Source organism: Carassius gibelio, chromosome B15, assembly GCF_023724105.1.
Source record: "Carassius gibelio isolate Cgi1373 ecotype wild population from Czech Republic chromosome B15, carGib1.2-hapl.c, whole genome shotgun sequence".
In the NCBI taxonomy this organism is placed as follows: domain Eukaryota; kingdom Metazoa; phylum Chordata; class Actinopteri; order Cypriniformes; family Cyprinidae; genus Carassius; species Carassius gibelio.
In genome coordinates this window covers 12,555,763-12,572,157 of record NC_068410.1, presented here as the reverse complement: position 1 = coordinate 12,572,157, position 16,395 = coordinate 12,555,763, and the positions used below count along the sequence as shown (strand labels likewise).

General features: G+C 35.8%; 1 protein-coding gene across 1 annotated transcript; it reads left to right on the top strand.

The window, feature by feature from the left end:
• The first annotated feature begins 241 nt into the window (after positions 1–241).
• On the top strand, positions 242–16,092 carry cpda (carboxypeptidase D, a). Its single transcript, XM_052575983.1, has 21 exons — positions 242–1,106; positions 2,069–2,316; positions 5,467–5,609; positions 5,721–5,890; positions 6,628–7,013; positions 7,093–7,284; positions 8,124–8,291; positions 8,370–8,479; positions 8,587–8,692; positions 8,874–9,016; positions 9,100–9,269; positions 10,148–10,450; positions 11,114–11,309; positions 11,835–11,970; positions 12,086–12,232; positions 12,329–12,424; positions 12,613–12,677; positions 13,542–13,673; positions 13,763–13,948; positions 14,575–14,677; positions 14,806–16,092. The coding sequence occupies exons 1-21, from the start codon at positions 292–294 to the stop codon at positions 15,030–15,032; spliced, it is 4,242 nt and encodes a 1,413-aa protein (XP_052431943.1). The 5' UTR covers positions 242–291; the 3' UTR covers positions 15,033–16,092.
• Positions 16,093–16,395: the final 303 nt, after the last annotated feature.

Below are 16,395 nucleotides of genomic sequence, written 5' to 3'. Positions count from 1 at the left end.
TATTTCATTCTACTTCTGCTACAATGATGACAAAGCTGCCCTATTTCAAACTTGTTATTATTAATTAAATTTAGAGGTCTAAAGTGGCCCACGCAAAAAATCTTTTATTCAGTTGTTGCCCTCAGTTTACAGCCATAACGCTGCAATTACATCAAGCTGGTAATTAGTTTCACTTGATCATCAATTAAACCAAATAACATTTTCCATTAACAATGCCATTACACAGCAACTCGTTTGTAGTGGTTAAAATACAGACACCATTATGCTCTTATCTACTGCAGACTGACAGAAATGTGTAGTCATGGCTTTTATTTTGAAACAATTCCGGCTGTCATAGAAACTCAACCCTTTTTTTTTTTTGTTAAAGCGTTAGCAGGAAGTTCCTACCAAAAATACCCCGACGTCAGGCTAAAGAAAGGACCTGACTCCAGGCGGACCAATTTTAGGATTTCATGTGTACGTCAAGGTGCCTTCGGAAACATGTCGGGACAGAGGAGAAGCACTCTGTGTTCATCGCATAAACTCTCGCTCTTGGTTTTATCTCTGCTTGTTGTTTTTATCAGCTCCATCAGCTCAGTTCCTATTAACGAGCTGGAGCCAGAGACTTACAGCAAATACTACAATTATGACCAACTCACTGACCTTCTCAAAAGTCTCGCCCAGAAGCACGCAAACATCGCGAATCTGACCAGCATCGGCAGATCCGTCGAAAACAGGGAGCTTTGGGTGATGAGAGTCACCAGGGAGCCCGCTGCTGATGGACCGGGAAAACCCAAATTCAAGTACGTGGGCAACATGCACGGAGACGAGACCGTGTCCCGGCAGGTTCTGATCTACCTGCTGGAGTATCTGCTGGAGAAGTACGGAGAGGATCCGAGGGTCACAGAGCTGCTCGACAGCACTGATATTTATATCATGCCCAGCATGAACCCCGATGGCTTTGAGAAGTCTAAGGAGGGGGATTGTTTGGGTACGGATGAGGGTCGGAATAATGCTAACAACGTCGACCTCAATAGAAGTTTCCCGGACCAATATGAAGAGATAGACGTGAATGCAGAAGAAATGCCTGAAGTCACCGCTGTCATGAGGTGGATCCTGGAGAACAAGTAAGAGCATTCACAAACCGAGCCTAACCTTCTGACAGACCTTCCAGAAAATCCAGCTATCCATCTGAATAATTAAAATGACAAAACTGTGCAATGACTGATACATTACTAAAACATTTGTACATTTAAAAATATTAAAAATCCATCTATTCATTGTTAGTTTATATTTACAAATACAACTGGTGATTTGAAACAAATCAATGTAGTAATAAATGCTTTAGAAGTATTTTTTTAATTGTTCGTTAATGTTAACTAATGTTAACAAATGAAACTATATTGTAAAGTGTTACTGTAATAATAACTATCATAACCTTTTTGTGATTATTAGGTTACACTATTTTAAGGTGTCCTTGTTACAGTGTAATTAAACATTTAGAGTAATATTTATTAACTAAATGTACTTACTAAATGGTCAGGATTAGGGTTTGTTTTAGGGTTACTGGCATGTAATTATCCATAATTTATTTTTTATTGTTATTATTATAGGAAATACATTTACCATGTAACAAGGATACCCTTAAAATGAAGTCTTATCATTATTATTATCATTATTATTACAATATTAGAATGAGAAGAATGTATGTTCATGAAGAATTTCCAGTTGGTTGTCATTACTGGATTAAGATTTCATTGAGATTACACAAAATACAAGCAAACGAACAAATAAATAATCTATATAATAATATAATATATAATATAATAAAAATATATAATCTATAATATTTAACATAATCTAGCGCTACAATATTTCATTTATCTAAATAATAATAATGATTTTAAGAAAAAAAAAATCTAAATGCAAAAAAAAAATAAAAAAAATTCAGCTCTTCCATAATTTTAACCTGTTCTTTCGTCTTATTATTACCTCTGTACGTGCAACGTCTAATGAAATCTTAATCAAACCTATGTAAAGTAGATGGGTTAGTTATAACATTTGTGTTTTTTCTGGTTCTCTGTTCCAGATTCGTGCTCTCGGGGAATCTGCATGGTGGGACTGTGGTGGCCAGTTATCCTTTTGATGACTCTGCGTTCCATGATAACGACGGCACCTATAGCAGATCGCCCGATGATGCTCTCTTCAGATACTTGGCCCGGGTTTACGCAGCGAATAACCCTGTTATGAAAACCGGGCAGCCAAAGTGTGAGGATAGCATAAATGAGACCTTCGAGGACGGCATCACAAATGGAGCAAAGTGGTACGATGTGGCAGGTTCGTTGGCAACATTTTATCCCTTAACCGTGCTTTAAATCTCCCCCTTTTCCTCCATTCTTTTGTTTATCTGAATTTCACCCATTGAGTTCCTAGCAATCATGCAAAGTATCATAAGGGCTTCAAACTCTTTGTATCTATAGAGATGGAGATGTGCTTGTTGTATGAGCTTTTTGAGTTATTAACTTCACTTCAGTGGTCTTGAAAAATTGCTGGTTTAAATGATTTCTTTTCTTTTCCTCTTCCTTGGAAAGCATAAGCAGGATTTTTTTTCCTCAATGAGCACGATCAGTTCAGTGGAACCGTTTTTTTTGGCTCCTCCCACATCCTTCTTTACTCAGGACATTCCTACACAGATTTCCTATTAGGAGGGATGGTCATGAGTTGCAATAATGTACAGCAAATATTGATATTAATAGTAGCCACATTATACTTTAAGAATATGTAAAACTGGAGAAAGCTGGAAATGAGATTGCTTTGTTTTTTTTTGTTGTGAATTTTCATTATATTCTCAAACAGTACTAGTTTGAAAGGCAATATTCTTTCAAGTAATCCAACCCCTGGACTGTAAGCCTACTGTTCTGCTGTTCTCTGATTACTTTCCTTAGCAGTTTGTAACCTCAGTCTCTGAAGTCCGTATTCTCATCTCAACCATCACCGTCAAACAGCAGAAATCTGATCCACAGTGTGCCTTGAAGCTTGCAGGTCAGATTCATGATGTACCTTATGACTTGCTCAACCAGTCTCACGGTGAATAAATCCCACCACTTGCATTTGGGTATGATTTTCTCAGCTTTTCTGAAGCTGTGGCATATAGTTTGTTTCTGTTCACAAAACGAGAACCTCCTGTGTGAGCAACTGATCTCTCCTGAATGTTGAGCCCTGATGCACCAGTGGTGACGGTGCCCTTTAAAACTGCCAGAAATTATGACTTTATGGATTGACAAGCCCGAAATTAAATATTCCATTCAGCGCAAAATTCCCATGCAAATATCACCTGATCTTTACTTGTTTGTTTTATGATGCGTGATGACCTTATAACATGTAACCGTGATCTTTGACACGGAGATCATAAGATCAGTGTTATTTTAGTATTGATTATATGTAATTATAGTATTTATTCATATATAAATATTTACATTTTTAGTATTTTTATTTGTCTTTTGTAATTTTTCTTATTCATAATTTTTTTTTTCAGTTTTAGTGAAAACGTATTTTATATCAGTTCATTGGCAATACTTTTTTTTATTTAGCATATTTCAAATGTAATAGAATATTTTGTTTACATTTATTTATATATATATATATATATATAATATTAATAATTAATAGTTTCAGTTTAAATGAACAATGACAAAACTGCATAAGTTATGTGAGCATATAGGTCAAGCTTCTTCCTTGTAAAGTTTCCTTCTTTTTGTATTATTTTCAGGCCTCAAAGCCTGTTCAGTGACCTGAATTCTATCTCTGAGGCTGTATCCAACACAGTTTGAAATCTACAGACCACCAGCTGCATGTTTAAAGTTAATATTCAATCATTTTATGACAGTTCCTTGTCTGTCTAGGGAGTCATTTTTATGTTCCCTGGGTTAAACCTTCAGGCATAGGGCCCTGGCAACATTGATTTGCTCTCTACAGTCTGTTTTGGCTGGTCAGTAGCCCAGACTGAAGTATAGTTCTGTCAGTTTATTACAACACTGCACACATTTCAATAAGAAAGTTTAACATCTTAAGATCTTTTATATAACCACATACAAAGATCATGTGCTAAAACAGGATGTTTCTTCTGGGAATGATCACATATGTTTGCTTTCTGTGTAACTGTTGAGAAAGTCTAAATAACTGTTATTAAGGATGTGCTGACAAACAGAGGAAGTGGCCTTCTGACTTCTTCTTTAAACACATGCTAGACTAGTAGCATACAGTGTCACATATTATGGCTAGACAGGAAACATGGGACAGAGACATCTGTCCTAATAAGATTTCAATTAGAACAGTCAATCGTCTTAAAGATCTTTTTGCTCTAGACTGCATGGAGTAGCAGGACCAACTAATCTTAAAATTCAGTTTTAAGATGATTATGCTAAAGTTTTTTTTTTTTTTTTTTTGTAGTTATCATACTGAAAGATTAGCTTTGAAAGCTTTTTTGGACATTTTGGTCTGCCATCTAAATTCGCATGACTGGAAATAGCTGCCCAAGGCGTTTCCATGATTGCCAAGTGGACCGAATTTTTTATTTAAAATTACATTTCTTGAAGACAGCCTTTTGACTTCGTTACTTTACTTTACTTTACTTTCAAGTGTTTAAGAACAAACACCGATCTGTGCATTGCATCTTGAGCTGGCATAAGTTGGTCTGGCGTTCAGCCAATTTGATTCAATTTTGATAATTTGGTATATGAATCTGTTTAACTTATCATTTATCTGCATTAAATGGTTATAAGGTTACATTAAAACCTAATGTACACCATCATTCAATAGTTTGTGGTCCAAGATTTTTTTTTTAAAGAAATTAATACTTTTATTTAGCAAGGATGCATTACAATGATCAAAAGTGACAGTAAAACATTTGAGTCGTTACAAAATACTGTATTTTTATATATTTTAAACTTTATTTTTGATCAAATAAATGCAGCCTTAGTAAGAGTAAGAGTATAATATATATTTCAAAAAATCTTACCAGCCTCAGCCTTTTGAATAGGAAATAACATGGTAGCATTAGCCTGACTGGTTTCTTTTGTAGCTAAAGTCTATATTGAGAAAGCCATTTGTTTCTGTAAGTGTTTAGGCACACACAGGCTTGGCATCTGAGAAAGCGTCATTAGACAGATATGATCAATGCGTGTCCTAACCCATATCTGTCAGCTCTTTGTATTCTGAAATCAATCTTAAAATGGGTTAAGAGTTACTTTTTTAAAAGATCTAAAAGTGGGTTAGCTTGCATGAACAGTTTCCTACCCTCACATTTATAACATTGTCGTAACATAAGCAACTGGTCAAACATTCTTGGACTCGCACCTTTTGAAAGACTCTTTGTATTAAGATGTTCCTCGTGTTTACAGGCGCTTACAGTTTAAGCCGTGACAACCCCACTATATGTCAATTCATCCCATGCCTTTGGTACACACTTTGTCCTTACTTTCCATGCAGGGGGTATGCAGGATTTTAATTACCTGAAGGGGGGCTGTTTGGAAATCACTATGGAGCTCAGCTGCTGCAAGTACCCACCCTCAAGTCAACTCAAAACAGAATGGGACAACAATCGGGAGGCCCTGCTGGCCTACATGGAGAAGGTAGTAGAAATCGATGTGCAAGCAATGACATGCTTGACATGAGTTTTTAATGAGCCCTTGAAGAATGTCAGACTTGTCAAAGTTCCACCTTGCTGTTGTGTTTGTGTTCAGATTCATATCGGTGTGCGTGGCTTTGTCAGAGCAGCCAAGAATGATGCCCCTCTCGCAGATGCTGTGATAATGGTTGCAGGCATTAATCACAACGTGAGCACTTCACGCTTTGGTGACTACTATCGCCTGCTGCTTCCCGGCACCTACAGCTTCACCGTTTTAGCCCCAGGGTACGTATGTTTTAGGGTAGTTGAATTCATTAGCAAATGACTCTTATGAACCATTTTTTTAGTGAATCAAAAACATATGCCATGGCCAACGTAGTCAGATTCAAAAAGAAATTACCCTAATAATTCCTTCTTTTTTTTTTTTTTTTTTAGTGAATCAAAAATATTTAGCGAAACCAGAAAGACGAGGTCTTTTATGTGTAAGCGAAGACATTATAATTGTAATCTACCCAAAAGAGTTTAATCAAGTGCTGGTGAATCGGAATCAAATGAGAAAATCCGTATCAGTACTCCGTCTATACCAGCGGTTCTCAATTCCAGGCCTTGTGCCCCACTGCTTTGCACATTTTGGACGTTTCTCTAATTGCTTCAGATGTTTGTTCTATTCGAACATAAGTGCCCTGCGAAGTGAACATCACAGGATATTCCGCCATGATTCCAGTTCGAAGCGAACGTATATGTTCCATTCAAAGTGCTTTGAAGTGTGCGAGACGTGAATTTAAATTGTATTGATTTACAGAGGTATATAATGTCACACTTGTCCGTGTGTGCAGACGGACGTTGTGCAACGCAAATCCGTGAATGAATTTTTCCGAAGCGAAGTAAACTTCAACAGATGTCCCAAGCTCAGAGAGTAGGGAGCAGTAAACACTGTGTAGAGACCATGTCAATAGGAACACAGTTCATGTACGGAGCTCACTTCTAACGAGCTGTTCATGTTGATCTTTTCATTCATGCAGCTACATTCCCATGTCCGTGTCTGGAGTGGAGGTGACTGAGGGAAAAGCAGTTGTTCTGAACATCACCCTTGAAGCTGAGAATGATGAGAATCCAGCAACCCCCTCAATCCCAGAGTCCCCCACTGAAACCTCAGTGAACAGCGCCAGCACAGACAGCAGCAGCAGCACCAGTGTCAACGCAGCAGCGGATGAAGAGAAGGACTCCAGGGTTACAGTCCAGCCTCAGGACTTCCGCCATCACCACTACAACGACATGGAGCTGTTCCTGCAGAAGTTCAGCTCTGAGTACAGCTCCATCACGCGGCTGTATTCCATCGGGAAGTCTGTGCAGGAACGTTCCCTCTGGGTCATGGAGATCTCCAACAATCCTGGTGTCCACGAATTTGGTACTTCCCCACCCTGTGTAAAGATCCTACATTTTTCAAGCAGTTGTTAAAGTGAACTAATTCGGACGTTCCTCACCAGGTGAACCGGAGTTTAAGTATATTGGTAACATGCACGGCAACGAGGTGGTTGGTCGGGAGCTACTCCTCAACCTTATCGAGTACCTTTGTCGCAACTATGGCACTGACCCTGAGATCACCCAGCTCATCAACTCCACACGGATCCACATCATGCCTTCAATGAACCCAGATGGATATGAAGTGTCCCAGGAGGGTATGGCCTCGCCAGCTCTGAAAAACAGCTCATTATACACATTTTGTGTATTATGAAATTACTGTTCTGTAATATGGTATTACTTGCTGTTAAATGCATCTCTCTTCGTTCAACATTCCATTTTGTTCATTTAAAATATTATATGTAATATTGCTACCATAATAATAATAATAATAATACATGTATTTATTATTTATAATAATACATGTATAATTATAGCATGGGAGCAGCATGTTCTATTAATAATATATTATTATTATTATTATTAAAATAAGTATTCTCGGTAATCGTATTATTATTATAATATTATAATAAAAACAATATTATTAATAATAATAATATTACATTATTTTTCTGTAAGTGTTGGAGCAATGTTAAAACTACAAGAACATAAATCCATCATCTGTTATCATTATTATTGTTAATAATAATACGAAAAAGAATACTATATTGTATGAATGTCAGTATTAATATAACAGTACATTTTACATTTAGTATCAATATTGATTTAAATAGATTAATAATAATAAATAATACTATATTTAATGATTTTCAGTATTAATATAACTACATTTTAAATTTAATATCAATATTGATTTTAATACATTATTATTATTATTCTTGTTTATTTTTCTGTATATGTGGAACCAACATTATAACTAAAAATACATTGATGCTGCTGCTATAATATTTTTTATCTATTAGTAGTATTATCATCAATAACAATACTAATACATTATTATTATTATTATTATTATTATTATTTTCCGCCTGTCTGTGTGGGAACAACATTATAACTTTGGGAATCTAATGTAAGGAAAACACTGTTTTTTCTGCAGGAGATATCCATGGTGTCCAGGGACGTAACAACACTAACAACTATGACCTGAACCGAAACTTTCCTGACCGGTTCAACTTTGTCACAGATCCCAGACAGCCAGAGACCCTTGCTGTTATGAACTGGGCCAAAAGCTACCCGTTTGTGTTGTCTGCCAACCTTCATGGAGGTACATCCTAATCTATATAAGTTCTGTTTGTTTGGGAGGATGCTAAACACAGACAGATAACCTCTTGATCTCTTTCAGGCGCTTTGGTGGTGAATTATCCATTTGACGACAGTCCAGACAATGTTAGCAGATACAGCAAGTCCTCAGATGATGATGTATTCAGGATGGTGGCTCTTGCTTACTCACGGGTGCATATCTGGCTTTCTGTTTTCTGTAGTAACGAATGATGTTAGTATATTTAATAATTAAAAGCTAAACCGATAGCCAGTAAAACATTCTTTTTTTTCTTTTTCAGGAAAACTCTCAAATGTATGATGGTCACTCCTGTAAGGGAATGGATTCGTACCAAGAATATTTTAATGATGGCATCACCAATGGAGCTGAATGGTACAATGTCCACGGTGAGCACCAAGTTTGTGAAAAAAATTACGAATAACTAAAAAAAGAAACTTGGATTCAACAGATGCATGCAGACTGCATACTTTAATTTTGTTAATAATGTCATCACAAAATTATATCCTGACAAAAAAGGTGTATAAAATGTAAAAGTAAATATAAGTGCATTATGTGCTTTTTCCTCAGGAGGGATGCAGGACTGGAACTACATCAACACTAACTGCTTTGAGGTGACCATTGAACTGGGATGTAGCAAATACCCACCAGCAGCAGATCTACCCAAGTACTGGGAACAAAACCGCAGATCACTTCTACAGCTCATCCGTCAGGTAAGAATGGCTGGCTGTTTCCTTTGCATTTTTCACCTCTGTCCTGCTACTCACTGTATACAATATGGTTTTTGGGCATTCAGGTACACCGGGGAGTAAAAGGAGTGGTAATCGACAGCAAAGATGGATCTGGTATCCCCAATGCTACAGTCACTGTGGACACGATTAATCACCCCGTCACAACCAGTGTTGCAGGGGACTACTGGCGCTTACTCGTCCCAGGAAAATACCAGCTGACGGCTTCTGCCCAAGGGTAATTTTGTGAATTTTTCAGTGGCACCAAACTAATTTTAAAAAATAAGAATTTTTCCAAACATACGGAAGCTCACAGAGGCCATTAAATGAGTTGTGGTGAACTTTTTTTTTTTTTTAGCGATATGTTGATATAAAGATAATTTAAATAAACAAACATTGTATTATCTTTTTTTTTTTGGTATTTTATTTTACAATTTATAATATAAATATGTATACCTTTTATACATAACTCTCTATATGTGTGTGTGTGTGTGTGTGTATATATGTATATATATATATATATATATATATATATATATATATATATATATATATATATATATATATATATATATATATATTCTTAATTGTATTTATTTTACTATTTTTATTAATTAATTTACTTTATTTTTACAACCCTATAGAGTAATTCAGGGCCGTGGTTTTAATATTTTTTATTATGTGATTTTTTTTATTTATTTATTTATTTTATTCTATATTCTTATATACATGTAATTTAAAGAATTAATCATTGTATTATCATATAAATGCTAACATTTATTTTTATTATTAAATTTATACAAATATGTATTTGTTATATATGGACAATATATTTTATATATATTTATTGTATAATCAATTTATTGTATTTATTGTATCTATCTATCTATCTATATATATATATATATATATATATATATATATATATATATATATATATATATATATATATATATATATATATATCTTTATTATTATTATTATTTAATTTTTTATTATTATTATTATTATTTTATTTTTTTACAACCCTAAAGAGAAATTCAGAACCTTGGACATTTATTTAGATTTTCCTTTGTGCATAAGAAGTTTCTCACACATTCTCGTCCATCTTTTCAGCTATTCCTCAGTTAGCACCTTTGTCAACGTGCCCAAGGAAGGAGTGGAGATTGTAAATTTCACATTGAACCGGATTCACAGCTACACCAATGGGCAGACGACAGAAGGCACCACACCAGTTCTGGATCCCAGTATGATTGAGTTCCAGAGCCTCATCAAGCAGCTGTCAGGAGAATCTGGTCTGGACAAGCTGATCAAGGACACTCCCACCCAGAGTAGTTTCCGCTATCGAGGCTACAGTGAGATTTCCGAGTTCCTGCGCGGCCTCACCCTGAACTTCCCAGAGATTACTTCACTCCAAAGGTACGGTACTCGCTCACACAAGTTAGATTCAGTGTATGCAAATTGATCAAGAGAGACTTTAAACACAGAAGTTCTCTGGAGAGATGTTATTCACACATGTGTGCCATGCCTTTCCCTCAGAGAACACTGTTAAATTAACAAAAGTATGAGCCAGTTTATCTGATCTCTGCAGACAAGCCTGAACCGAATCCTATGTGTCTCTGTGACCGTAAACCCCGGAGTGCAAAGGATCTTTCGGAATGACAGAGATTAATACCTCTGCATTAAGTTACTGTGTCAGCTGTATTATTTGTCTCGCTGTAGCTTAGTCCCACAAGTTATTTTGGGAAATTATAGCTTTTGCTGAATCAAGTTTAAGGTCACCACGTTTAAATTACCAGTGATTGAAATGCAGAACTATTCAGATTTAAAATTATGATTTTTTTCTTCTTCTGTTTTAAAGAAATTAATATGTTGATACGGCAAGAATGTATTAAATCAATCAAAAGTGAAGTAAAGACTTTTATATTGTTACAATAAAATAAAAATAAAAGATTTTCAAATAAACGGTGCACTTTTAAACTTTCATCAAAACTCCTGAAAACAAATTATCATGGTTCCCACAAAATATTAAGCAGCACAACTGTTGCAGTAACATGCTATTTATTGTTCTCCCTTATGAAGTCTTGGTCAGAGTGTGGAGATCAGAAATATCTGGGCTCTGGAGATCTCCAACAACCCTAAAGTCCAAGAACCGTCTGAGCCCAAGATCCGGTTTGTGGCAGGCATTCATGGTAACGCCCCTGTGGGTACAGAGCTGCTTCTGGAGTTTGCTGCCAGTCTCTGTATTAACTACGGAAAGAATCAAGCCATCACAAGGGTGAGCTGATTTTCTTGTGCAAAAGTATGATCAGGTCATGGTACACGTGTCTTTTTGCTGAGAAATCTTTGCTGATTTTTAGTAAACCCGCCAATAACTTGTATTGTCAGTAATATTTTGAAATAAACACTTATCAAGAAACTCAGGTTCACTTGATTATTGTGTTTAATTGGGAATATCAAATATGATCCATCAGACTTTTAAGGAGCATTATTGGTTCATCTCGCAATCATTGTATTGCATTGCATCATACATTTTGACCCCACAATTAAAAAACATTACAGAGCTTTGATTATGAAATTTTTAAATCATCTTGTTAGAAACATATTGTTGACAGATATAGAGACAGCTGTTATTTTAATGCATTTAAGTAGTCTGTTATAAATATCTCAGTCTACAAACAAGGCAAAATCACTTCTGGTGTATATCAACAGCATTGGTTTCCTTGATGACCACAGGAAATTACTTTAAATGCTCAAAATGCTCAAACATGTTTTTCACATGGTGTCTCTGCCCTGTCTTCAGCTCATCGATGAGACCAGAATTGTTATCCTGCCCAACATCAACCCAGATGGGCGAGAGCTAGCGAAAGAGAAAGACTGTACCTCCTCTGTTGGCAAGACCAATGTGCGCGGCAAAGACCTTGACAATGACTTCTTCGGTGGGATTGAGTTCAAATTTTTACTCCCATTTCAATGACACGTGTGTCTATGGCAGCATTCTACTGCTTAGTCTACACAGGATGGCTGACCATTTACAGTATGTGTCTCCTGTAGGTAATGCATCCCAGCATGCTGCAGAACCTCAGCCAGAGACACGTGCCGTTATGGATCTGATACAGGAAAGAGGCTTCACTCTCTCTGTGGCTCTGGATGGAGGCTCTGTTTTGGTCACCTACCCATATGACAAACCAGTGCAACCTGGTATGATCTGATTCATCCTCTGCTTTAGGCAATTCCACATTTATTGTATTTGTGTCTTGATTTGTTTTTGTTTTGTTCCTTGTTTCTCAATTTCAGTTGAAAATGCCGATACGCTGAAATATTTGGCTACTGTGTATGCCAATAACCATCCTAAAATGCATTCGGGGGATACTGGATGTCCAAACAGCCAGAGTATGCCGTTTTCTGTCATTCATACTTCACATTTTTAAAACCACAGTTAATCTTTTCAGTAACAGGAAAAGTCTCAGCATGTAACATTTTGAAATCAAACTGCCTCTGCTTTGTTAAATTTATTTGTAGAGGAACCATTTTTAGGTTGATGTTATAAATGATTGCTCTTTCTCACTGTCTCCCTCCAGCGGGCACCATCCCTAATGGTGTGCTTCGAGCAGCAGAATGGCACAGTCACATGGGCAGCATGAAGGTAGATTACATACTGTTAAGATTTTATTTTTAATGATTTAAAAGAAATCTCTTACATAAAGCCACATTTATTCAATAAAAATTACAGTAAAAACAGGAATCTTTTGAAATATTATTAAAATTGAGCTATTTTCTATTTTAATATATTTAAAATAAATGTTATTTCTGTGATGGTTGCATTTTCAGCAGCCATTGCTTCAGTCTTCAGTGTCAAACGATCTTTCAGAAATCATTTTGATATGCTGATTTGGAGCTCAAGAATTCTTTTTTTATCATCAATGTTGAAAATGTTTGTGCCGCTTAATATGGTAAACATGCACATTTTTTATAGAAATAAGTTCAAAGGAACAGCATTTATTTGAAATAGAAAAATTTGCAACATTATAAATGCATTTATTTTCTCTTTTTATCAATTCAGTTTGTCCTTGCTATAAAACAAACAAACAAACAAAAAACTTATTTTATTGACCCAACACTTTTGAAGGGTAGTGTTGTTGTTTTTTCAGATTTTAAAAATAATCTTGAAATCTGACTCTGTTGGTTTCACTCTAATTTAGCCTCCATTCCCCCAATCTGACAAATGAATGTTTGCAAAAAATACCATAAAGATGGATTGGACACACAGCTTTGAATGTCAGAACATTCAAGCTTATAAGAAGCGGTTTGCTAATCTAATCAAATTTGAATTATTTTATTTATTTTATTTCTTTTGCATTTTGCAATTTTTTTTTTAACTGCTCTTTGTAGTAAAATCTGAACAGACTTGAAGCCAATTTTAGGCCATGACAAACTAATTCACAATCATTTCTAAAATCTTAATTCCTTCTAATAATTTCTCTCTGATTGCTTCCTCTCCATGTTGTAGGACTTCAGTGTGGACTTTGGTCACTGTCCCGAGATCACGGTCTACACCAGCTGCTGCCTGTTCCCACAGGCTGAAATGCTGCCAACGCTATGGGCTGAGAACAGGAAGTCTCTTCTGAGCATGCTGGTTGAGGTCAGTACGTTGTCCTCTCTGTCTTTCTGTTTATCATACTTCACTGCATCTCAGCTCTTCCTTTGCTGAAGCTGGTTCCTCTTTGCTAGGTGCACAAAGGGATTCGTGGAGTGGTCAAGGACAAGAACGGTAAGCCCATCGTGGGTGCTGTAATAGTACTGAATGGTGGTGTTCGAGTCTTCACCAGTGAGGGAGGTTATTTTCATGCCCTTCTGGCCCCTGGTTTACACAACATTGAAGCGGTGGCTGACGGCTACCAGCAACAGTCCCAGAAGGTGAGTTTTGTTGTTGTTGTTCATTTATTTATTTGTTTTAGGTTTGGTTGGATTTTTTTTGTTTGTTTGTTTGGTTGGCTTTGTTTAGTTAGTTTTTTGTGTGTTTGTTTGTTTTTGTTTTGTTTAGATTTATTTGAATACAGAATATTTTGTTAAATCAAACTATATGATAATATAGAATGCAGTATAATAAATGAATTTTTTACTGTGCCTTTAAGATGACATTGTCGGTTCACTTCGTTTTGTCATGGCCACGACATAATCATTTGTGGGAACTTGATAATATGTCGTGGCCACGAGATCATTTTGTCAAGGTAACGACATCCTTATGTCATGGCCTCCAGATGTTATGTTGAGGGAACAACATATTTTTCTCGTGGCCATGACATATTATCATGTTCCCACAAGTTATTATTTCGTGACCATGACAAAACTAAGTGAACCGACCATGCATCTTAGGGGCACCGTAATTTTTTCTTATTTTCTATTTACAGTTTAAAACAGAATATTGAGTTGAGATGGAGATGATAAAATTTTCTTTTATATTATAAATGTTATTTTTATAAAAAAAAAAAAAAAAAAAAAATAGTCATTTTTTTTTCCACTGTTCTTGTTGCTCTTTTTAGGTGTCTGTGTCACCGTTTGAAGCAGCAAGTTCGATTATCATTGAATTTGAAATGGAGAATGATATATTTGGCCTTCCAAGAGAATTAGTTGTGGCCAGCGCAGGTAGGCAGATCAAATCTCTAAAGTACTCCATATTGATTCTATTCGCAGTTCTGACCCACCATTCTGTTAAATGCTATATTCATATGCAAACATTAAATGGCTGATCTTTTTCATTATTCAATCCCTAGCTGCTGCAATGACAGCCTTGGTTGTGACGGCCTGCATCATCTGGTGCGTCTGCTCAGCCAAGTCAAACAGACAAAAAGACGGATTCCATCGGCTACGACAGCACCAGGACGACTATGACGATGAGATCCGCTCAATGTCTATGGGCTCCAAAAAGTCTCTCCTGAGCCACGAATTTCAAGATGAGAGCGAAAGTGACGAGGATTCGCTTTACACCAACAAACTTTGAGGACCTTACTTCTCCGTCTCCTTCCCCTGAGTCTGTCCACACTGCCTGCAGGACAAGTAGAGGGCCCTCAACCGCCAGCAGCGGTATTTTCCAATCTATTAAAACCTGAGAATCACCGTTTGGATGTAAAATAAATGCTATTTATTTTACATCCATCCAGCAAAACATCGATTTTGCTCATCGGCTCTCAGGCTTCCCAAAAAAGACCAGAAATACTGTCAACTTCAGCTTCAATATCAATGTAGTTGACATGTTATTTATAATTCAGGAAACTAATTAAAAACATATAGTGTATATTTAGGCGTCATCGTCTGATCAATATATTTGTATGCTTTGTATCTTCTCTTCTAAAAAAAACCTTTAAAACATTGGTGATCATTTGCAAACAAACATATAGTATATTAAAAATGTTCAAATGCATTAAAGTATGTTTCCTCCATGACAGGAGGAGGCTTTGATTGTGTGACACATTGAGCAATCTAAAACCAGCAGAACACTTGTAAGGTCTTACTGTGGGCAGGCAGCTTCACTCTGTCGCTGTTATGAGTCAACGAATCATTTTCTGTATCATTCTACCCTTTTACCTGTACCATTTGGATATAGAAGATGTAGACTGGTGGGTCATTGTTCATGCTTTTAAAAGAGCAAACTATTTCATATTTCACACCCTAATTCATATCATTGTGTGTCAGTCTGACCATTCATACAAGTCTAATGTTAGTAAGTGAAAAAATTCTGTTTCTATGAATTATTTAGTCATCGATCCTATTACCAACAAAATTTGAATCTAATTTGACTTGATATTGATTGTCATGCTTGATTGTAAATACCTGGGTGAGTTTGAACAAATATGTAACTTTTCTATGTATGTGCTGATGTTTCTTTCTTTTTCTTTTTTTTATACAACAATGATTGTAGATATCGAATTCTTGCCAACTATATGTAAATGACACAAGTGCAATTTCTCTCAAGAGTGAAAGAACTGCACAAATAAACCTGTTTGTGTATTAAAGGAATGGTGTGTGATGAGATTTAAATAAAAATTAAACTTTGTTCTGAACATTTGAAGAGTGTACTTTAATATGATCATGTTTTCAATGCAGTTGAACAGTATTTTTTATGGGAGTTAAACAGTTTCTAACTATCTATCTATCTATCTATCTATCTATCTATCTATCTATCTATATAATAGGAAAGTGGGAACTCAAAAAATCCATGGACTAAAGAATACAGATATAATACAACCAACAGATCCTTTAAAATCCTAATAATGTATATATGAAAATGTTGTTTGTATATGTACGCATTTAAAAAGTAGCTATATTTTGTATGCATTTCTTAATGAAAATGTAAATTGACACTA

Bases quoted from the DNA above. Each gene is read 5' to 3' on its own strand.
- cpda (XM_052575983.1), top strand. From the start codon at position 292: ATGTGTAGTCATGGCTTTTATTTTGAAACAATTCCGGCTGTCATAGAA. The intron at 7,285-8,123 runs GTATGGCCTCGC...TTTTTTCTGCAG, and splicing joins ATATGAAGTGTCCCAGGAGG to GAGATATCCATGGTGTCCAG. The intron at 8,693-8,873 runs GTGAGCACCAAG...CTTTTTCCTCAG, and splicing joins TGAATGGTACAATGTCCACG to GAGGGATGCAGGACTGGAAC.